This window comes from Rhincodon typus, chromosome 24 (assembly GCF_021869965.1).
Source record: "Rhincodon typus isolate 14 chromosome 24, sRhiTyp1.1, whole genome shotgun sequence".
Taxonomy (NCBI): Eukaryota; Metazoa; Chordata; class Chondrichthyes; order Orectolobiformes; family Rhincodontidae; genus Rhincodon; species Rhincodon typus.
In genome coordinates this window covers 4,411,616-4,434,714 of record NC_063355.1, presented here as the reverse complement: position 1 = coordinate 4,434,714, position 23,099 = coordinate 4,411,616, and the positions used below count along the sequence as shown (strand labels likewise).

General features: G+C 44.9%; 1 protein-coding gene across 3 annotated transcripts in view; it reads left to right on the top strand.

Annotated features, from left to right (window-relative positions):
- The window catches only part of wu:fi75a02, a 93,163-nt gene that overhangs the window by 6,099 nt on the left and 63,965 nt on the right, over positions 1 to 23,099 (top strand). For 2 of the 3 annotated variants that reach the window (XR_007264650.1, XM_048611388.1), the window contains exon 3: positions 11,441 to 12,126. The exons of the other annotated variant lie outside the window; for it this stretch is intronic. Coding sequence is in view for 1 of the 2 variants with exons in the window: in XM_048611388.1 (XP_048467345.1) it covers positions 11,554 to 12,126 (573 nt within the window). In the remaining variant the exon portion in view is untranslated. The remainder of the gene's footprint in view (positions 1 to 11,440; positions 12,127 to 23,099) is intronic. 3 annotated transcript variants of the gene reach the window in all.

Genomic DNA, 23,099 nt, shown 5'->3' with positions numbered 1-23,099 from the left:
GCCAGACCAGCCAATGACAGTTACATCCTGTGAATATACCATAAAAATACTTTAGTGTTATTTGTCTCTTCCCACCCTTTCTGTGCCTTATTTCTCCTAACTAATGTTGCATCCTGATTTCGATCTCCCTGCCAAGTGAGTTAAACCATCGCCAATGATAGTAGCAAACTGCCCTATAGGGACAAAGGTCTCTGCTCACTGATGCAGCCTGTTTACCTCTCTTCTCTAACCAGTCCCACAGCCCCTGGGAATCTACTGCCCTTGTACCTGCAGCTCCGGTTTTCCGGCCACGCGCTCGACTGCTTTGTCGCTGAATTTCCAGTTGGGACACAGTTCCCGTTTCATGCCTGATCCCTGACTACTGGTAGCTGTAATGTGTGTCACTATGGGTGGTGCAGGATTATGTCGTGTGCTCTGTGATTTTCACGCAGTAAGTTTTCCTCCATCTGTGGTTTCTACTGTAAATATTCAATGTGCACACTGCCTTTTCTTTAGGAGGGGTGCAACCTGAAGTTGGCTGCTTTTGTTTACTTTTGAGCCATTTTGTAGCGTGCTGGTCGGTCTGCAGCTAGAACTGTGTTCACTTCTGGGCATCACGTTTGAGGAAGGGTATCGAGGGCTTAGAGGAGTTGACCAAAAACACAAAGTGGGCTTTTAGTTTTGTGGGGAGACCAGAAAGACAGTACTCTTAGACCAGAGAACGTGCAGAGACTTGATAGAGGGTCTCAAAATAAAGCAGGGTTCTGATGGAGTAAATGATTTGTGGAGGCAGAAAACCTGATGGACAGGAGAAAGCCATTTGGCCCATCGAAACTACTTTGCCATTCAGCAGTTGACCCGATTGTGACCTTACTGCCTGTTTTCCCCCATGACCTTTCGCTCCATCACCAATCACAAATCTGTCTAAATCACCCATGAGTATACTCCATAATTCGGCATCCACTATGCTCCAGGACAGAGAATTCCAAAGTCTTAGGAGCTTCTGAGAAGAAATCCCTCTTCATCTCCATATTATATGGGAAACGTTTTTGTTCAAACCGCCCTCGTTCCAGGTTTTCCTGTGAGAGAAACAGTTTCTCACCTTCAGAATCTCGTACTTCAATAACATCACCTCCTCAATTCCAGCCAGTACAGGCACAACCTGCTTAACCTGTCCTGAAAAGACACTAGTCAGGACTCAGTCGAGTGAACCTTCTCTGAATTTTTTCTGGAGCACAGCCCTCCACTTACTGCCATCTCTGCCCCTTTAACAACTAGGTTTTGTTTTGACTGAACCCCTTTTAACTTTAAAACTTTAGAAGACTTTTTGTCTAAATAAACCGAATAAGTCTACCCTTCATAGAATCCCTGCGGTGTGGAAGCGGGCCATTCGGCCCATCAGGTCTACACCAACCCTCTGAAGAGCAACCCTACCCTATCGCTGTAACCCTGCATTTCCCACGGCCAATCCACCTAACCTGCACATCTTTGGACTGTGGGTGGAAACCAAAGCACCCAGAGGAAACCCACACAGACACACGGAGAACGCACAAACTCCAGACTCAGTCACCCGAGGGTGGAATTGAACCCGAGTCCCTCACACTGTGAGGCAGCAGCGCTAACCACTGATTCACCGTGCCACCCCATTGACTTACAAAATAATAATTTGGTAATGCCCACCAGGACTTACTCACCAATCAGCTGCTCGCATTGCTCCCACTCACTTTCTGACCTGTAAAGTCTGGTCTACACCTGCCCCCACTGGACCAGTGAGGGTAGTAAGGGAAACAAGACACCCTCGCCCACTTCCCTAAACTCCCAGCGTTCTTCTCTGTAGCTTGCACTCCGTTTAAGTCATGGTAATTATATAAGATGAATTGTTTGTCATGAGTGCAATCTGGTGTCTTTCCAACTCGCCCCTCCAAAAAGAAAAATCTCACTTTTCCAATTTATCTAAGAGAGATCCTGCATAATTCCTGTGGGAGACTGCTTAACCTGCAACTTTAGACACTGTAAGATTGAATACTCGGTCTACAAATGTTGGACATATAATTTCAGACTGTCCATTGAATGTGCAAATTGTCCGGGTATGTTTAGCTCACTGTTTTCAATTCCGTTTCAGTTCTCCTACGCGCACAGGCATAAAGAAAAGCTGTACCTAGGGACTTTAGTATCTATGAAAGCACCATGAGCGGTGAGCTGCACACTTTTCACTGTACTCATTTGAGTACATGTAACAATAAAGCTAATTCTAACACGCACACGCCCCACATGTGGATATACACTGACTCCATCCGCACACCACGTGTGCACAGGCAGACCCTCTGAAGATGATTACTCTGCAGCCTTCAGTGACCCTTGGTAGTGTCAGAGCCTCAGTGGTGAGTGCCAATGGGTTGGCTACTCCATTAGTGAGTGGGAAGAATGTGATGTGGATCATGGTTTTGATTAGAAACGTAGAAACCAGGAGCAGGAGGAGACTGTCTGGTCCTTTGAGCCTACTGTCCCCCTCAATTTGGACGTGGGTGATGATCCAGCACCTGGGTTTTAAGTAGATATGTCCCATATTGCTCTGGAATTGAGTGAGAAGAGTGCCAAGTGGGTTAAGGTCACATGATATGGATATGAACCTGGCGCCCACTGAGGGAGATGATTGTTGATAATGGTCCAAATTAAATGTGGTCAGGGTGAACTCCATTTCATGGTGTTTCAGGGATCAGATCCTCCTCTTGCACGTGCTCCAAGGCCTGGGATGCCTGTTGGGTGGGGCTAGATGGGTGCAGAATGGCACTGTCCCTTAAATACTGTGAAATTAAGGTGCCTTTTTAAATTTTTCATTAGATGTGGGTGTTGCTGTCTAGGCCAGTATTTATTGTCCATCTCTAGTGCCCTGTTAAAGTGACTTTGATATGTCTTCTTGAACCTCTCTAGTAAATTTTGTATATATTCACCCACAATGCTATTAGAGAGGGGGTTCAGTGATATATTTCCAAATCAGAATGGTGAGTGAGTTGAAGGAGAATTTGAACACGGTGTTCCCATGTGTTTGCTGCCCTTGTCCTTCTAGATGGAAGTGGTCGCAGGTTTGGAAGGTGCTGTCTGAGCATCTTGTAGATAGTACACACTGCTGCTACTGAGCGTCGGTGATGGAGGGAGTGGATGCTTGTGGATGTAATGCCAATCAAGCGGCTGCTTTGTCCTGGATAGTGTCAAGCTTCTTGAGTGTTGTTGGGGCTGCACCCATCCAGGCAAGTGGGGAGTATTCGATCACACTCCTGACTTGTCCCTTGTGGACAGTGGACAGGCTTTGGGGAGCCAGGAGTTACTCGACGCAATGTTTCCAACCTCCTCCCGCTATGGCCACCACAGTGTTTATAATGGTAGTCTAGATCAGCTTCTGGTCAATGATAACCCCCATGAAGCTAAGAACATAAGAAAAGGGAGCAGGGTTAGGTCATGCTTTCACTCGAGCATGCCCCAACATTCAGCAAGATCATGTTCATCTGCACTAGGCCTCAACACCCTTTTCATGCAGGCTCAGCATAACTGTCAACTGCAATATTTCAAACATCTATCTGCTTCCTCTTTAAATACCTTGTGATCTGGCCCTTTTAGTTCTGTGCCTTAGCGTGTCAAGGCATGTTGGCTGAACTCTCTCCTGTTGGCAATGGTCATTGCCCTGGCACTTGTGTGACATTTGCAGCACCCATCAGCACAAACCTTGACATTTCCAGATCTTATCTCATTTGGAGATGGACTGCTTCAGTATCTGAGCAATCGTGAAGGTGCTGAACATTGTGCACTTGTTGGCAAACATCCCCTGCTCATCATTCTGATAGAGGGAAGGTCATTGCAGCTGAAGATGGCTGGGCCAAAGATACTATCCTGAGGAACTAGGGCTCTTGTGGCACCACATCTGAACCAGGAGGCCCAGGTACAATCTGGCCTGCTCCAGTGGTATGTTGTAGCATCCCAAGTTGATGACTAATACCTTTCCTGAGAAACTCTTACAGAAATGTCCTTGGAAGGAGATGATTTCCTTTGTGCCAGGTGTGACTCAAACCAGCAGAGTTTCATTTCTGATTATTTCTCATTCTCATGTAGCTCAGGCTTCTTGGCGCCGTGGTCAGACAAATGTTGTTTTGATGTCAAGGGCAGTGACGCTCTCATGCTGACTTGCTATCCTCACCCCTTTTTTTTTTTTGTCCACATTTAGTCTGAGATTGTGTTGAGGTCAAGATATGTGTGTTCTTGGCCAAAGCCGCACAGAGCATCAGTGAGCAGGTTATTGCTAGCAAGTGCGCTTGTCTGTCCTGTCGATGACCTTTTCCGTTACTTCGATGATCGAGAGTAGACCACTTGGGTGATAAGTAGTTGCACTGGATTTGTCCTGCATTTTATACACAGGGCATGCACCCTGCAGAGTGGAGTTCTGGAGCACGGGGAATCCAGAGGGGATTTTAATCTGCATGGTGACCTCTCAAAAATGTTTTTAGATTTGCTGTAAATTGTCAAATTGTAATCTTTAATTCAACAACTGTATCCCAAACTTGTAAAAATTGTATCAATAGGATTTCTCGAGACAGTTTGGGAGCTAATTCTGAAGATGTTACAATCCCTATATTCTAGTTTACTGTGATGTCTCCTGGTCCAATGATAGATTTAGCATTCTGTCTCTACCTACAAGCTGCTGGCTCCGGGATTTATCTCCCGATTTGTACTCTGGCCTCTGGTTTAGTTGCTTCCTCAGGTTTATTTTGTGTACTCTCCAAGAGACGTTTACCAGCCTATGTTACAGCTGGTGGCCAGTAGAGAATATGCCTTCCAGATGGATGCAATTGGTTTTTTTTTTGGTTTTGTTTTTTTTTTCTTGTCTTGCTTTTACGTTGCAAACCGCAAATAAATAAAAGTTTGGACTGTTTGTTGTTCTCAGTTTGGAGCAGTTGGGTTTGGAGAACTGTCTGGAATCCAGTTACACAATCAGTAGATATTTGCACCAATCATTCAAAAAAAAACTTCAAGTAATGTTGCCTTCATTGCCCATTTCCCCAGATTGTGTGGGAGAATTGCTATAAGTGCTCAGAGAGGAGAGGCACAGTGGGTGATACAGAGCATGTAGTTTCAGTGACCAACTGTGCAGATCTTTTACAAATGAACTAAAATCAAAATTCTGTAAGCACCCAGCAGGGTGGAGAGGGAGTGGGCGATCTTTCATCGGACCTGAAGATTGGAAACGTTAGCTCTGCTGAGCTCCCTTTCCACAGGTCCTACGTGACCTGAGTATTTCCAGCACTTTGCTTGCAGTTCAGAATTCCGTCATCCGCAGTTTGTTCTCCCAACATAAAAAATTCCACTCTAATTTCGCCAGACGGAATGATTGATCTGTGCGTGCGATAAAGCAGCCTCTGTAAAATTGTGTGAGTGAGAGTCACTTGGCATACATTGTTTAAACTTACAATAGTGTTTCAACCCCTGTCTTTCTATCTATGCGCCATCTAAGCTGAAGACCTGGTTGAAGTCAACCTAAATCTTTACTGCCCGAGGAGGTTCCTGTATGTCCTCCCCTCCAGCGTACACAGCCCCAAATCGGGCTTCTGAATGACATATCTGGAGATTTCCAGTTCGAAGGCTGCTCTCATAAGACTGCGTGCTGCTTCTACTTCAGTTTGTCCAGCTTGGCCCAGGAACGGTGCTGTCACCTCCCGAGTAGAATGGTCCCCACTCCAGGAACTGAAACCCCCTTCGTGAGGCTGACACCCTGGTATTGAACTGTCAGACTTAGCATCTTTCAAATGAGACCCTAGTCCCTGCCTACCCACGCTCTGTTTCAAAGAACGGGGGAGGAGGTGCCATAGAAATATTTATTCTTCAAACACCATCATGAGAAACCAAATGGTCTTGTTCTTCATCTTGTTGGTTGGGAAATTTCTGTGTGCCAGTGTTGCCTGCAATGACAGGGGTGAGTATGTTTCAGAAACATGTCTTTGGCTGTAAAAGAACTTTGGACTATCCTCGGTTTGCAAGAGTGGATTTAGAAATATGATGCATTTTTATTTTTTCCTTTTTTTTTTTCCCAACCCCATCGGTTGGAAATTGCAGTGGGCCAGTGGATTGCCAGTGTACTGCACCCACTGGGATCCAGCACCTGGAAAAGATGTATTGTATTGGGTGCCACTCATGAAGAGAAATAAAATAGACATTTTTGGGGGGAACTGGCAATGTGAGGGGAGGTTTTCTCCTGCAGCAAGTGTGCAGGATCTGGGGTGCTCTGCACAGTGTGTTGGAGGCAGATACAATTGAACCATAGAATCCCTACTGTGTGCAGGTAGAGGTCATTTGGCCCATTGAGTCTGCACCACCCCTCCAAACAGCATCCCACCCCGACCCACCGCCCACCCCGACCCACCGCCCACCCCGACCCACCGCCCACCCTTTCCCTATAACCCTGCATTTCCCATGGCTAATCCACCCAACCTGCTCATCCCTGGACACTATGGGCCAATTTAACACGGCCAACCCACCGAACCTGCACATCTTTGGACTGTGGGAGGAAACCTATGGCGAGAATGTCTGTGTGGGGAGTTTGCACAGTCACCCAAGAGTGGAATCGAACCCTCGTCCCTGGTGCTGTGAAGCAGCAGTGCTAACCACTGAGCCACCGTGTCTATTAAGATAAGCATCCGAAGAGAGAATTTGAAGGCTGTGAGGGAAAAGGGTGATTGGGTTTCTACTGTAGCAGAGGGATAAACAGCTGCTTCCTGTGCTGCACTGTACTCTAAGTGGCTCAGGTGGAATTATTGCTGCACTTAACTCCTCCAGTAGTTCATTTGCTGACTTTGTTGTGTAACATACTGTTTGTTTGTTTGTTTGTTTGAAATGTGATCATATCTCCTGTATCAGCTTAAAGATGTTCAAGGTGTTCCCACTTGTCTGGAAGCAAGGCAATTGGTGTGAAAACCTGGTTTGAGAAGGTGGTAGCGTTGAGGTAGACCTCTGAAGCAATGAGATGAGTGTGAACCCAGAGGAGTAAATGCTGTTTATCCTACTAGTTTATGTCTCCTCAGCCAACTTTGGGAAAGTGATAATGAGTTGTGAAGATCTGTCAGAAACAGAATAGTGTCTGATTTTCCCAGCCCAGGGATTTGTTCAGATGAATCAAGGGTTGTGGGGAAAAGACAGGAAAGTGGAGTTGAGGATCATCAGATTAGCCATGATCTCATTGAATGTGGTGCAGACTCGATGGGCTGAATAGCTGGTTTGTACTCCTTATGGTCTTGAGTTCTCAGCACCATCGTGCTGCTGAACTGGTCCCTACCTTTATACTAACACTGAAATTAATAAAACAAAGTTCTGGAGAAACTCAGCAGGCCTAGCTGTGTCTGTGCAGAGAGAGAACAAAACAGACTGAACATTTCAAGTCGCAGATGATCTTCAGAATTGTTTAGAAGAGTTGTATCGGACTCGATGTTAACTGCGTCTTTCCACAGGCGCTGCTATCAGGCCTGCCAAATTTCTCTGGTATTTTCTGTTTTTACTTCTGATTTCCAGCATCTGCAGCAAATAGTTCTTGTTCTTTTCAAAAAAAAGAACAAGAATGAGTAGTTTTGGACATTAGAGTTAAGGTTAATTCTTTGAAATGTGCCAATTTTGTTGACTCTGTAGATGTTTCTCTCCCATAGCTGACTGAACCAGAGTTCATGTTGAACGTTGCTGAAGAGCCCAGTGGATGTTGGCTGCCAGGGTCCAAATTTGGACCCCCCAGCAGCGTAACTGGTTAGTTTTATCTAATATCTGGGAACTTCCTGTGCTTCATTTTAAATGCAGTTGATTGACAGGGTCATGGGATAGCTAGGACCAGCTGTGATCGAATGGCACAGCAGCCCCGATGGGCCAAATGGCCTAAGTCTGCTCCTGTAACTTCAGGCCTTTCAGGTTGGATGTCATTTCTTGTCTTTGAGAAACCTGTTTGAGTGTTATTCAAGGATATAGGGTAGATAAGGGGCACCAGTGGATGTGGTGTATTTGGTATTTTAAAAAGCTTTTGATGAGGCATCATGCGAGAATACATTGCACAACATTAGGACTTGTGGATTTGAGGGCGATGTGTTAATATGGATTGAGGATTGGTTAATGGACGGAAAACAGAACAGGAATAAACAGACGTGAGTAAGCAGGCTGTCATTACTGGGTACTGCAAGGATCAGAGCTTGGTCTCCAATATTCACAATCAGTATTAATGATTTAATGAGAGCAGTGACATGTTAACTCGGCCCAAGTCTGGCAATACGACAGTAGGTGGGGAAGAAACCGAAGAGGACGTGGAAGGGCTATTGACGGGGCGACCAGATGTACAAAGACATGGCAGGTGGAGAGCATCATTGGCAAGGTACCCACTCTGGAAGCAAAAACCAAAAATGACGAGGCAGGGAAATAATATTCAGAAGGAACCTGGGATTCCTTGTAAATCACCAAGTTAACATGCAGTGAGCAAACATCCGGTAAAGGAAATGATGATGTGTTTGATCTTTCTTACACTTTCCAATAAGGAAGGTGTATCACTGTGGTTATGTAGGATGTAAGTATATAAGGCACAAACTATTCAACTGTGTTTATGTTCCACTCAAGTCCCCTTCCATTCTTGCTTCACCTAATCAACCATTGTAATCTTCTACTTCGATTTTCACTGTGCCACCTACCCCCCCCACCACCCCCAACCCCAGCCGCCGCCCTGGATCATTCCCTTATCTAGTCTCCCCTTAAAACACCTCAGTGATATTTGGTTTCACTGACCTCTGTGGCAGTGAACTCCACATTCTCACTACTCTCTGTGAGAAGATGTTCCTTCTGAATTCCTGATTTGGATTTCTATCTTGTATTGATGGCCGATTGTCATGCTGTTCCCCACAAGAGGAAACGCTTTTCAATATCCACTTTTTGGAGAATTTTCAGAATTTCATCAACCTCTCTTGGGTGTGCACACACGTACGCTCTCTCTTTGAAAGAGCAGATCTAGCTTGTTCCTGTAGCTAAAAGGATCAAAGAGTATTGGGGGGAGAGTGGGAGCAGTGACTAGCTATTGATCATATTGAATGGCGGAGGGCCAAATGCCCTCTCTATCTATTTTCTATGTTTCTATCCATTCTGTGGATCTTTCCTGTACCTCTTCAATGCCTCTCTATCCTTTTTTATTAAAGGCTTGGTATAGATGTGGTTGTTGACTTGCTCACCGAGCTGGTAAGTTTGTTCGCAAAAGTTTCGACACCATACTAGGTAACATCATCAGTGTGCTTCCAGTGAAGTGTCAGCATTCTGTCCCACTTGCTGTTTGTGTCATGGTTTGCTGGGGTGGGTGGCATCACTTTTCCGGGTTTGTTTCTTAGTGGTTGGTATTTGGGGTCCAGCTCCATGTTTGTTAATGGAGTTCCGGTTTGAGTGCCAGGCCTCCAGGAATTCTCAAGCTTGTCTTTGCTTGGCTGGTCCTAGGATGGTTACATTGTTCCAGTTGAATTGGTGTTCCTCTTTGTCAGTGTGTATTGAAATGAGTGATATTTGATCATGTCTGTTGGTGGCTAGTTTCCTTTCAGTTTGCCCTGTGAGATGATTTTGGCAGTCTTTGCATGGTATCTTGTAAATAATGTTGGTTGTGGTTGTCGGATCCTTTATTCTCGGATTGTCGGATTGTGGACTACCATGATTCCCAGGAGACGGAGTAATCTGGTGATCGTTTCAGATCTGTCCTTAATGTATGGTCGGGTGACTAGTGTCTCTGAACGTGTTGTGGCTTCCTGGTGTGGTCTGGTATGTAGCTATGAACGGATGACACTTTTCGGGTAACTGTGTTTCTAAAGACGCTGTATAGGTATTCTTCCTCAGCTTTGTGTACACCCCAGAGTTACAGGATAGCAAGCGGGACAGAACGCTGACGCATCACCGGTGGCGCACTGATGTTACCTAGTATGGTGACGAAACATTTGCAAACAAACTTACCCGGCTCAGCGAGCAAGTCAACAACCTGAGCTACAAATCTTCTCAAAATCCTTGAGCTTGGTACAGATTTAGGGTTTAGTATAGCAACCCCAATTTCCAATTCTATCCATCTAGAGATAAATCACAGTGCACAATTTGCTTTCTCCTGTAGCCTTGCTAACTGTGGCATTTGTACCAGGAGATCCCTGTGTTCCTCCACCCCACTAAGACACTCGCCTTCCAACCAACTAGTTACCTCTCTATTCCTCCTCCTTCCTCATGCTTAACTGTGTTGAACTTACATTATTTTTAACCATCTATTTGGACTTTCCTTGTCATAAGTGTTCTCCTTATTCAATGGGCTCCTATGTTCTCCTGCCCTGTTTTGTCTATGTTTAGGCTGCTTATGTCTTCCTGTAGCTCCTCCCTTCAATCGTAGCACATCCCAATCTTTGCTATTTACACTTCTGCTGTAACACGGGCCCCTATCCTGGCTTTAGGTGGAGTGGGGCCCATTCCTGTGCCAGAGTCTGCCTGTCACATGCTTTGGATAAAACTCTTCTTGTGCACCGGAGCCTCAGCAAACCATGCACACCCTCTTTCCCGCTGCGTTCTCTTCCCCCACCCCCCGCCTCTAGAAGCACTCCGTTACTTTCTAAAGTGCCAGATCAGCCCCTCATGTTGTTCCCTGAGTGAAGTGCTCTGTAGAAGCAGTTCTCTGTTGAACAGGCCTTGGTGTTCGAGTGAAAGCCTAAAGGAAACGTTCCCAGCCTGAGACAGAGCCTACTGACCAGGTAACCAGTCCCAACCAACCACACAGCAACTGTGGATGAAACCAGAAGATTAAAGTTACATTAAACTCAAAATCTGACTAGATTTTAGAAAAAGATCAACCCTGAAAGTCTCTAGTGAGGCCTCCCTGTAGTGCTGTGTACACTTTTTTTTTGGTTTCTTTATCTGAGATGGGATAGACCTGCCGTTGAGAGTGTGCAGTAAATGTTGACGAAGCTGGTTCCTGGGTGAGGAGGCATTGACCAGACTCGGCCTATATTCCCTGGTGTTTAGATCAAATTGAATCGTGAAATTATTGAGTGCCTTGACAGGATAGATGCTAGGCACTTGCTACCCCTCTGTCTGAGGGTCGCGAACTCCAAATAAGGGGTCGTTCATTTTGGACCGAGAAGGTTCTCCTCATCTTCGGAAAGTTGTGTACATTCTGAATTCTCCGCCCCAGAGTGATTGGGAATGAGTGTGTTCCGAGATGGTGAGACGGGGGAGCTGTTGGGGGAGGACCTATGGGGAGAGATTGGGAAGGTGAAGCTACAGCAGATCAGCCTTGAATGGCAGAGCAAACTCAAAGATCCTATTTCCTGCATTTTCTAGCTGCTTCTGTGTAAGTTTTGGAGGTTATTATAAGTTTTTAGGACCGGGAATCATTTCAAGGGGTCATACAGTTTTTGTTTTGTGGTGTTTTTTTTTTTGTTTTGTTTTATAGGTGTTGCTGTGTAAAATGTGTGCTTAACCGTCTGCAGTGAGATTCCTCCCTTTTCCCCCTTAACCATCCCCGGGTGTCCCGACGCCAGCGGAGAAGGCCAGTCTGAAGGAGTCATGCTTTCGGCTCTTGTGGGTGATGGGGTGAGCAGGGGCCAACAACTCCCGATGCCTGAAGCTGCCTCCCTTCTGCTGGCCCAGGAGCTCTGCATCGGACTTCGGAATCGGAGAGTGACCAGGATGTCGGCCCAGACCATGCCCCGGTCCCGGCAGCTGCCCGCCTCCCCCCTTCTCCTCCCGGAGCTCCAGGGCCGCAGAGCGACAAGGACGTCCTCCCAGGGCAGGCCCCCCCACGAGCCGGGGCAGCACGTCCGAACCCACACGCTCAAGTCCAGTGGGCGGATGGTCAGGAAGCTGAACTATCGCGAGGTGGTGAACCGGGGCCTCCTGCACTCGGAAGCGGCTGCGGCAAAGCGGAATGCCAAGCCGAGGGGTAGGGATCCAGCGGCGGAAGGCGGTGGCGGTGAAGGGCAGCTGGAGGCCCGTGTCCAGCACAAGGAGCACCCGAGTGTCCTGCAGGCCCAGGAAGTTGGATTGGTGCAGAGGAGGAGAGCAGGGGCTGTAGGAAAGATCCAGCCTGTAGCTCGCCGGAGTAAGGCCCGCTCCGTTCTGAAGCCAGACTGTGACCAGGTGAGAGCCATGTCTGAGCAGTAATAATGTACCAGTTTTGGGTGGGAGCACTGCCAGTCTGTGTGTGTGGTAGGATCATGGATGACTCAGTAATTTGTGTGGCCTTTTACTGGCTGGGTAAGCTCACTTTTTATCGTCACCAGCTTCTTGGAAAGGAAAGCTTTTGGGAACCCCTGTGTCAGGTCAACTTGTGGCTTGAAATGAAATTTTAATTTGTGTGGATGTTTCAGAGAGTGCACACTGCAGCCTTTCAAAAGGCTGGTAATAGTTAGCAGAAGTGGTCCAATGCACTTCATCTTCAACTCCAGCCCTTAAGCTGATAGAAAATTAGAGCAAAATGTTTTTAATCATGATTCCATTTTTGCACCAGTCAGAACATGGGAATGGTTATCTATTTAGCCTTTCGGTCCTGGTCAGCCTTTCCATTTGGATTATTGCTGGTCTGCACCCGAATACTAGGAGCTATTTTACTCCTTAGCCCTGCCCCAACAAAAATCTGTCTCCCAAACTGGGAGTTTTTACTGAACTCGAATACAATGAATTCTTGCAAAACAGGGATGGTAGGGCCTTGGGTAATGGGCAGGAGAGTACAGTATTCAGATCAACCATGAGATTATTGGTAGTGGTCAAGGTTCATGGGGCTGAATGGCCTACTCCTCTTAATCTGTGTGTTCACGCATATCCAGTATTCCACAATCTTTTGGGAAAACAGAATTCCAGATTTCTGTGTGGGAGAAGTTCTGAATTTCATCCGTCAATCATGGCTCTAAATTTAAAGCTCCCTTCTTTTAGACTTCCCCTCTCAAAGACAGTAAGTAGTTCCTCTCTAAAGCAGTCACTGCTCAACTCAGTTAGGTTACTCTTGTGCCTTCTGAACTCCAGGGAATACCAGTTATACAGAAAGGTTGCATAAGTCTAATGTAACTGTTTGCCTCTGGTATAATTCTGATGAATCTGTGCTGCTTCCCCCTCCCCCTCAACCAAAGCCAATTGAATTGAAGTGTCTAGAACTGAACACTTTTTACCAGATGGGAACCCCTTGGGCCTCTAGACAGCTGAAGCATTGCGTCCCCGTGCCCTGTCCCCTGCTTTATTTTCCAGGCACCTTGGTATACAGACCAGAATGCATTGACCTTCCATTATCTTTAGGTCCTGGAGATGTGAATCCTTTTCTCTGCAATTTCTAGTTTCTCGTCACGAAGAAAATATTCTCCTTGGTTCTGGATCCCTAATTCTTTTTGTGTTGCACTGCATCCGCCAATATTGCCTTCATTATCTGTGCCTCTTCTAACTTGCTGCTCCCACACGTGTGATGTTTATTGTGCTTCCTAACACACCGGTTTTTATGTAGTGTTCTTTCTCTCAGCTGTATTAACATCTGGTCACAGGCTGAGATCATTAGCTCTGGAATAGTTTGCACTCTTGCTATTGATTTTAAATTCTCACTTGAAGAGGACAGTCTGTGGTTAACTTGGCTGGAGCCCTTGTGTTGATGCTGTTTCACATCTGCTTCTTATAACTCGATACAAACTGGAGTATACCTCGTGCTTACGTTTGTAGAGCTCGGCGGATGTGTTTAGATAGTTTAGCAGGATTGTCATCTAGTCATCCTGTTGGAGTTGTTCACCAGATCTCAATAACTGCTGCTCCGTTTCAATTCTGCTCTTGTTCACCTCTTGTCCTGGTTTCCTAACACCAGAGCAGTGCTTGATGTATGTAATGAAGTGCTAGTAGTTACCACCTTTTGGGGCTGGTGTGTTAATATATTCAGAAAGGAGCAAGGGGGTTTATTGAAATGACAAGCAGCTGGAAAGTTGGAGTCATTCTTGCAGACTGAATGGAGCTGTTCTGCAAAGCAGTCACCCAGATGTGTTGGGGCTCGCCAGTGAAAGGAGACTGTGTATTGTGAGCCACTAAAGAAGCTTAGCTCGGAAGAAGTACAAATAAATTGCTGCTTCACCTGGAAGGTGCGTCTGCACCCTTGATCAGTGAGGAGGGAGGAAGTGAAGGGGCAACTGTAACACGCCTTGATAGTGGTGTAGATTGAATAGTTTTAAAATAGCTGGGTAGATCCTTTGTTAGGCCAGAGAATTGAAGGTCGGTGGGAACATAGCGTACAAAGGAAACAGATCAGCCATGAGCTTATTGAATGGCGAAGCAGACTCAACAGGCCAAATGGTCTACTGCTATTTGTTATGTTTGCATGTTAATGCTTCTGTCCATTCGAAACATAGGAGAAGTAGGCAATCCAGTCCCTTGAACCTCCTCTGCCATTCAGTTGGATCATGGTCGATCATTGCCTCAATGCCATTTCCCCACACTGTCCCCATATTCTTTGAAGTCAGTTGTCTCCAGAAACCTATGGATTTCTGCCTTCAATTTGCTGAATGATTGATTGCGTATCTACAGTCCTGTGGCTTGGAGAATTTCAAAGACTCACTACACTCCAAGTGAAGAACTTTCCCTTCACTTCAGTCATTTTAAAAAAAATACCTACCCCCTGTTCCCAGGTTGATGATTCCCCAGCCAAGGGGAAATATCCCCTCTGCATCCATTGTCACACATTGTAAGAATTTTGTAAGTTTTAATGAGAACCTATTGTTGAAAACTCAATAAATGCCCTCGTTCCTATGCTAACGTTTCCACCCTGGGCCTGCTACAATATTCCAACAAAAGCTCAACATAAGCTGGAGAAACATACCTCATTTTCCACTTGGGCACTTTATAGCTTCTAAGATCAACATTGAGTTCAGCAATTTCTAAGCATGAACACTTTTTTTTTCTATTTTGATTGCAACCATCTGCTTCCACTTCTCCCCCATCACCCCCCACTGCTGTGTTTTCAGTTGAACAAACCCATATTCACTTTTTTCACACCTATCATTGACATAGCTTCTTACATCTCAATCTCTCCTTTATCATCATTAGTGCTTCCTTTGTCTTTTTCTCTGGGCAGCCTTCCCATCTGTTCATCTTGGTCATCCTTCCCTCTCTATCAACACCATAGGAGACACATTTTCCAGCCCCTTTCAGTTCCAAAGGATTGTCATTATTGGATTCAAAACGTTAACTCTGCTTTCTCTCCACAGATGCTGCCGGACTGGCTGAGTTTCTCCAGCACTTTGTTTTTATTTCAGACTTCCAGCATCTGCAGTATTTTGCTCTTTATATAAGTCCTCCTGAAGTCGTGCAACCCTCTGAGAAAAACATTCTCATCTCTGTCCTGAAAGGATAATCCCTAATTTTAAAACAGTGTGCCGTGGTTCTGGACCGACACAAGAGGAGACATCCTTTCCATGTCCAGCTTGTCAAGACTGTTCAGAATTTTCCACACTTTAATAAAATCACCCCTCACTCTTCTAAACCCCAATGGGAACAAGCCCAGCCTGTTCAATCTATTCTCAAGATAACCAGCTCATTCCAGGTATCAATATAGTAAACCTCCTCTGAACTTCTTCCACTCCATTTACATCTTTCCTTAGATAAGGAAACTGCACGCAGTATTCGAGATGTGCTCTCCCCCGATGCCTGTATGACTTAAGTATAACATTTTTACTTTTATGTTCAATTTCGCTCATAATAAAAGATCGCATCCGATAAGTCTCCTCTTGATTGTGTGGTTCCTATGTACTGTTTTGTGACTGTTGCACTAGTGCATTTAAATTCCTCTGCACCTCCCCATTCTGCAGAATTTGTCCCAATTAAGTAACACTGCTTTTGTTTTTATTCTTCTTGCCAAAGTGAACAACTTCCCATTTTCCCACGTCATACACCATGTGACAAATCTTTGCCCACTCACTCAACCCACCTGCAACTTCCTTATGGCTTCTTCTCAACGTATTGAGCAGATGTCCCAACATCAGCTGGTTGGACTCTCGCTCTTTACTGTACTGAATGGAGTCAGTTTCCTTCACTATGCTGTGAATACTACATTGCCTGTTGCTCACCCCATTTCGGTGGCTTTCTGTACCGTGGTGCGGTGGTTAGTTTGCTTATCCACCTTGCAGACCCCATTCTCATCCAAGCAGGCTGACATCCCTACATTTGTGCCCCCTGGGTCCCCTTACCTGCCTCATTCATGTCCCTGACTTCTGACCAAACCAGAAGCCCTATCCGAAGTGGTGGCACTGCCTCCTGGTGTAAAGAATATATGTACCTTTCCCCTTCCCTGGTGCACCGCAGTGTCTATTTCAGCCTCAAGCTCATTAGCTGTGTCGAAGCTGCTCAACCTTCAAATGCTTACTGCAGACGTGTTTGTGCTAGATCACAGGGCTTCCAAGAATTCTCACATGCTACAGCCTTGATGCATCGCCTGTCCTGCCATCCTTATGCATTTTAATTTTATATTTATACTAATCAATTGTCCTTAACCAAGACTCACCAAGCAGTGAGCTCTTGTTTCTGTACTGGAGGCTTTAAAGAGACAAATTATCGGTTAATCACTAGAAAAACAAATATATGAATAAGTTGGGAGGATCAATTTGAAAGTTGAAGACATGCTGTTGAATGTTTTTGTCTTGCACTCATCAGAACACTTCATAAAAATACCAAGGCAGAGGGAAAGCATCCTTTTTATACTGTACCAGAAGAGATTGGTTGGCAAATGGACTCTGGTAAAGGTGTTGCTATGGACAGTGAACCAGCTAGATGATAGCTGACAATTAACTGCCAAGCTTGATGCCCTAGCTGAGAAATTGGCCAAAGGGTTTTTTTCTGTTTGCCACACGGCTACCTTCACAGGTCAGTATGTGCATTGACACTCCTACAGTTCTGTGCGCTGATTAATTGGCCTTTTCGGTAATCTTGTAAATGGGACCCAAGGCATTTGTTCACTGCGCAAGCTTGATGCTGAAATAGGCTGTAACGCAGCAATCCCATTGGATAATGGCTTTCCTGATCAATCTTTATCACTGTTTATCATGTATACTCTGACCAGCCTCATTACCAAGGAAGGGTATGGCATCACAATAGTTTGAGTTGCATCGTGCTGTTACTATGTGGTAGCAACGTCAGTGATGTTTGCCACGAACAGAATGTTACAATTCAGCCAAAAAGGCGTTCTGTCTGTTACATAAATGAGTAATGTACTTCATGAATTTCAGTGCTAGTGTTATTGCCAGATATGTAGACCTGCTGTCTAAAGGACTGGTCCACCATATCAAACAGCATATCTCTTTGGCTGTTTGCCACAGGCAAAGAATTCACTGTCTCCAGCCAGCCCACTCTCAACTCTTGCCAAACTCTAAACACCGTGCCCAACATTAGATTTGATTCTGCTATTGGAAAACATTTGCTAAATAATCCCAAATACCCTGAAAACCGATTTCAGATTATTCAAGATGGAAGTGCAGTGCACCTGAACGTATATTCTCTGCAGACAGAACACACCGCACCTGTTCCAGATCAGTGAAATCAATGATGGCCATTCGCTGGTTAATTTCTCAGGCAAATACCTTGATTCAGAGCTAACCTTCGTAGATTAAATTTAAACTAAGTTTGACGGTTAACTGTCAGTCATCAAGCTAGTGCATTCTCTCTGGTAATCCTTCTATACCAATCAGAATCCACCTTGCCAACCAATCAGCACTCTTCTCATTCAGCATAAATGCTGTTCTCCTTCTTATTTTGTTGATTCCTATAGTTATCCCGATGAGTGCTGGATGAAAAGGTTTCACAAATGTCTTTATTTCGACAAAATTCAAGTTCTGTACTGTGATATGACTAACGATTAGATGGTTAGATGATAGCGGAGGTTAGACTGGGAACAGGAACGTACTGTTTAAAGGCTTCCTTACCTTTCTCCCGGAATTCCCTACACGTAAACCACCTGAACTTGTCTAAACTCCAAACGTACCAATCATATTGGCCAACATTAAAATCATAGATCTAAAATCCAGTACCTGTGATGTTTAAAACAATGCAATTATGTAGGTTAACTTTAGGTTTTGGCCATAAAGGTTGATGTATGAAGAACTGAGACTCATTGTTTTGCCTGAAATCTTTGTACATGAGCCCTGCCCCTACTGTGAGCTGGAGATAAACAGACATTGAACCTTGTGTTGTATTAGTCTCATGCCTCTTTAGTTTTGTTTCCTAAAAGAAACTACTGAATGGGGAGTAAGCACATCTCCCATTCCCCACTTCCTGCAAGAGAGGGATGGACCCATTGGCAACATCAAGCAAAGTAGGAGCTCCTGCTACGGCTATCTTCTTCTTTCTCCCTATTGTTGGTTGTTTTCTAGGCTGCTTCGAGTCTGAACTTTGGCATTCCCCCCTCAATGCTATCTGCTGCTTCCTTTGTTTTTAGAAAGGTGCTCTCTTAAACCTCATTAACCAAAACTTCTCCCTTCCTCCTGATATCGTGCTATAGTTTGTCATCCAATTTTGTTCAGTTAAACGTTGACGGAACCTCCATTTACAGTCTTTGGGGTGCTATGCAAATGCAAGTTAATCAGACCGTCCTCAATATAACCGTGTCGTTCCCAAGTCATTTTTGCCCTTGCCATCTAAGTCTTTATTTGGTACAGCTTTTAACCCAAAAATAATGATTCCTGAAACACCTTTGAATGGTGAGTTCTGAGTCCTTCACTGGACCTTGTCAAGGTTGTGTTGGGCTTGCTGCTTGAGTTCAAGAACTGATAAATCAACTTACTGGATGGTAATGAGTGATTAATATTTGAAGTAGATGATTGGACAGAATGCCTATCTTGTGTGTCCTGTTGAGATCTAGTTTTACTGGTCCCTAGCCTTTTGCAGTCAAATAATTGCTTACTACACTCCATGTTCCTACTTGGGCTGTTGCAAACACCTCCATCATTATCCCCCCCTAATTGGGTCACATACCAAGCACGGTAGCCCAATGTTGAAATTCTCTTTGCTCGTGTTCCTCCTCTAACTACGTAACACCGAGCTCCATATCTTGCTTCTCGTGCACCCCTTCATTCCAATCATTTTAATTCAGTCTAAACCCTGAAATTCGAGACCTTACCCTTCTGCCCATCTCTCTGTAAGACCTGGTCTATTTGAACAAACTCCCTGTCATCCCCTCCTGACCTGGGGTCAGTCACTGTATTCCTGTGAGGCCCTCATGATTCTTTAATAAAGGCAGTAGAAAAATACTGAGGCTGCTGGAGTTCTGGAACAAACACAAAGAAGATTGCTGGAGAAACTCTCAGTTCTGGTGCCATCTGTGGCCAGAGAAAGTGTTTATGTTTTGAGTCTGGTGTGACTGCCCTTTCAGGCATGTGGAATCCCTATAGTGTGGGAGCAGGCCATTCGGCCCATCGAGTTCACGTTGACCTTCTGAAGAGCATTCCAGTCAGACTCGCCCCATCCCTCTAATTCCTGCGGCTAACTCGCCTAACCTACGCATCCCTGGACAGTGTGGGACAATTTCCCATGGCCAATCCACCTAATCTGCACATCTTTGGACTGCACGAGGAAACCCACGCAGATACGGGGTGAATGTACAAACTCCGCACAGATGAGGGTTGAATCAAACTCAGGAACCTGGCGCTGTGAGGCAGCAGTGCTAACCACTGAGCCACCGTGCTGTCCTAAACGTTAGTTCTGTTTCTCTGTAGATGCTGCCAGATTTGCTGAGTTTCTCCAACATTCTCTGTGTTTGCCTGAAGATGCTCCGCTGGGTTAAAATTGGAGCATCTTGCTGACAGTATACTGACTACTACAGCTTGAAAGGCTGAGATGAATTATTAATAGACAAATGACTAAATTACAATGAAGATTCTAGAGGTACGAAACTGAAAAGATCAGCAGGTCAGACAGCATCCGAGGAGCAGGGAAGTCAACATTTTGGGCCAAAATCCTTTGTCGGGACTGGGGAGGGGGAGAGTAGCCCAGAAATAAGTATGGGGAGGGGGTGGGGCTGGGGCTGGGGGGAGGAGTCGGAGAGACTGAGCTCTCTTCAGAGGGAGTAGGAAAATTTCTTTAAGGAAATTCCAGCTGTTTTCTTGAAAAAGAATAGTGTCATCTTTATGGAATTCATCTACAGTACATGCATAGGTTTCCCTTATATTCAGTAAGGGACTTACAAAGCTTCAGCATGTACTCTAGTTTTAAATACAGGAGATGGGTAGTGGGGCATTCTGTTGTTGAGCAGTTGTGAAAGACCAGCTAACGTCCTTTGAGGGTCTACTAATGCTAAAGTGGGCATCCAGTGTAAAGCTGGCAGGGCTTGTAAAAAGCATATGCTAAATGAGATTTTATAAATGCTTCAAAATATAGAATTAACTTTTTTTTGTTGTTTTAAAAAAAAAGTGGAGATTGATTGATGGTGACAAGAAGGGAAAACCCATGATGGGACAAAATTGACCTTTTGGGAAAAAAATATGGTTTGATAAATGTCTGGCAGCAAGGTTTTGTTCAAAGCACATCCAGTTAGACTAACAATTTTGCAAGTAATGGTGACAATGGTGTATTCAATGTGTTTGTGCACTTACAGAAGATGTATGAAATATTAAGTAATAAATGTGCAATTGGGAATGGGCAATAAATGTTGGTTCATCCAGTGGTGCTCACAACAAATAAAAACATTTATCAGACTCCAAGCCCAAGAGATTAAAGATGCAGGGGCAACACCGTTACTAAATTAACTTAGGAGCAGAAAGCAAAGCGAAATGGACTGTTGTTTTTCTGATTGAAGTGAGGTGCATGATGATGTTCCCCAGGGGTCAGTATGAGGTTTGCTGCTCCTCATGATGTTATGACCTGGCTTTGAGAAACCTTAGGACTTGAGTACAAAGTTCACAGAATATCATATAACTTGGAAATAATTTGGCAGCACAGTGGCTCAGTGGTTAGCACTGCTGCCTTACAGTGCCAGGGACCCGTGTTTGATCCCACCCTCGGGTGGCGGTGTGGAGTTTGCACGTCCTCCCTGTGTCTGCGGGGGTTTCCTCTGAGTGCTCCAGAGAAGTTGGACCACAGTCCAAAGAAGTGCAGGTTAGGTGGACTGGCCATGCTGAATTGCCTATAGTGTCCAGGGATGTGCAGGCTAGGTGCATTAGCCATGGGAAATGCGGAGTTATGGGGATAGGATAGGGGAGTGGGTCTCAGTGGGATGCTCTTCGGAGGGTCAGTGCAGACTCGATGGGCCAAATGCCTCTTTCTGCACTGTAGAGATTCAACGAATGGATAGTAACAGATTTCAGGAGGGAATATACTGACAAAATGGGCTTTTACATGGCAGAGGGATTTAATGCCGATAAGTGCTCAGGAAGGAGGAATGAGACAATCTAAGCTAATTGATACAACTGCCGAAATGGAGGGTCATGTACACAAATATTTGAAGGTGGAGAGATAGATTGATGCAGCTTTTTAAAGTAAAAATAACATACAGGGTCCTTGGTCTTTTTAACTGTGCAAGAGAACGGAAGTGAAGAAGTTATACCTAAAGATTTATAACCTGGCTATTTTTAGTTGATATACAATCTAGATAATATATTGCTATTATGCTGTTAGATAAGTTACAGCTGTAGTATTTTGTCCAGTCCTGGGCGCCACATTTTAGAATATTTGTTAACATATTGAGAGAGTGCAACAAAGATTTACTGGAATGATGCAAGGGATGAAGGACTTGGTTAGGTGGAGGCACTGGAGATGCCAAGGTTTTTGTTAGATTAGAGAAGACTGGAAGGTTTTCATTGAAATGTTCAAAATTATGAGGAGTTATGGTAGAGTAGATGAAGAGAAACTGACTCCACTGGCAGGACAATAATCAACCTGAGGATACAGTTGGAAGATGTTAGTGAAAAGAGAGGCATGTTGCTGAAGCTTTTTGTCTTGCCCTCATCAAGACACATGCAAGAATGCCAAATTTCAAACCGTCACAACAATATATGCTACAGGAGAAAAGGGTGCTGATTGGTTGCCATTTTAATGCTGGCTGGGGTATTGCTTCGAACAGCTTGGGACGGAGGAACGTTGTTTGCAGATGCAGAGAAGGTTACTGGGAAGATCCCTGGTATGGAGGGATTGGCTTTGAACAAAGGTTAAACAGGTTGGGTCTGTACTTACTGGAGTTTAGAAGAATGAGAGGTGATTTCATTGAAACATAAAGGAATGTAAAGGGGCTTGACAAGGTAAATGCTGAGAGGATGATGGGGAGGCAATGGCCTAGTGGTATTATCACTGGACTATTAATCTAGAGATCCAGATAATGTTCTGGGGACCCGGGTTTGAATCCCCTCACAGCAGAGGGTAGAATTTTACTTCAATAAAAAAAATTTGGAATTAAGAGTCTAACGATGACCATGAATCCATTGTTGATTCTCAGAAAAATCCATCTGGTTCATTAATGTCTTTTAGGGAAGAAAAATGCCATCCTTACTTGGTCTGGCCTACATGTGACTGCTGACCCACAGCAATGTGGTGACTTTTAACTGCCCTCTGGGCAATTAGGGATGGGCAATAAATGCTGCCTAGCCAGTGATTTTCTAATGTCGTGAATAAAGAAAAAAACGTTTCCCCTCGTAGGAGAATCTAGGATCGGGGGGGTAGTCTCAGAATAAAGGAATGCCACTTTAACACTGAGATGAGGAGGAATTTCTTCTCTGAGAGTTGAGTGTCTTTGAACCCATATCACTAAGAGCCATGGAGCAGAGTCCTTGTGTATATTTAAGACTGAGATAAATAGATTCTTGATCAGTCAGGGAATCAAGGGTTATGGGGAAAGGGCAGGAAAGTGGATGTGAGGAATATTGAATCATTAAGGTTTTGGAGTAGATCTGTAGCTCGGGTTGTGGGTGTTGAGGTTGGTTAGCTGACCGAGCTGGTTTGTTGTTTCACAGACGTCTTGTTACCATGCTGGGTAGTATCCTCAGTGCAGCCTCCGATGAAGTGTCGGTGTGTTTTCCCGCCTGGTTTTTAAACTCTGGGGTCAGTTGAGATGGATTGCCTCACTTCCGATTTTCCTTCGCAGTGGAATGTATATGGGGTCGAGTTCAATGTGTTTA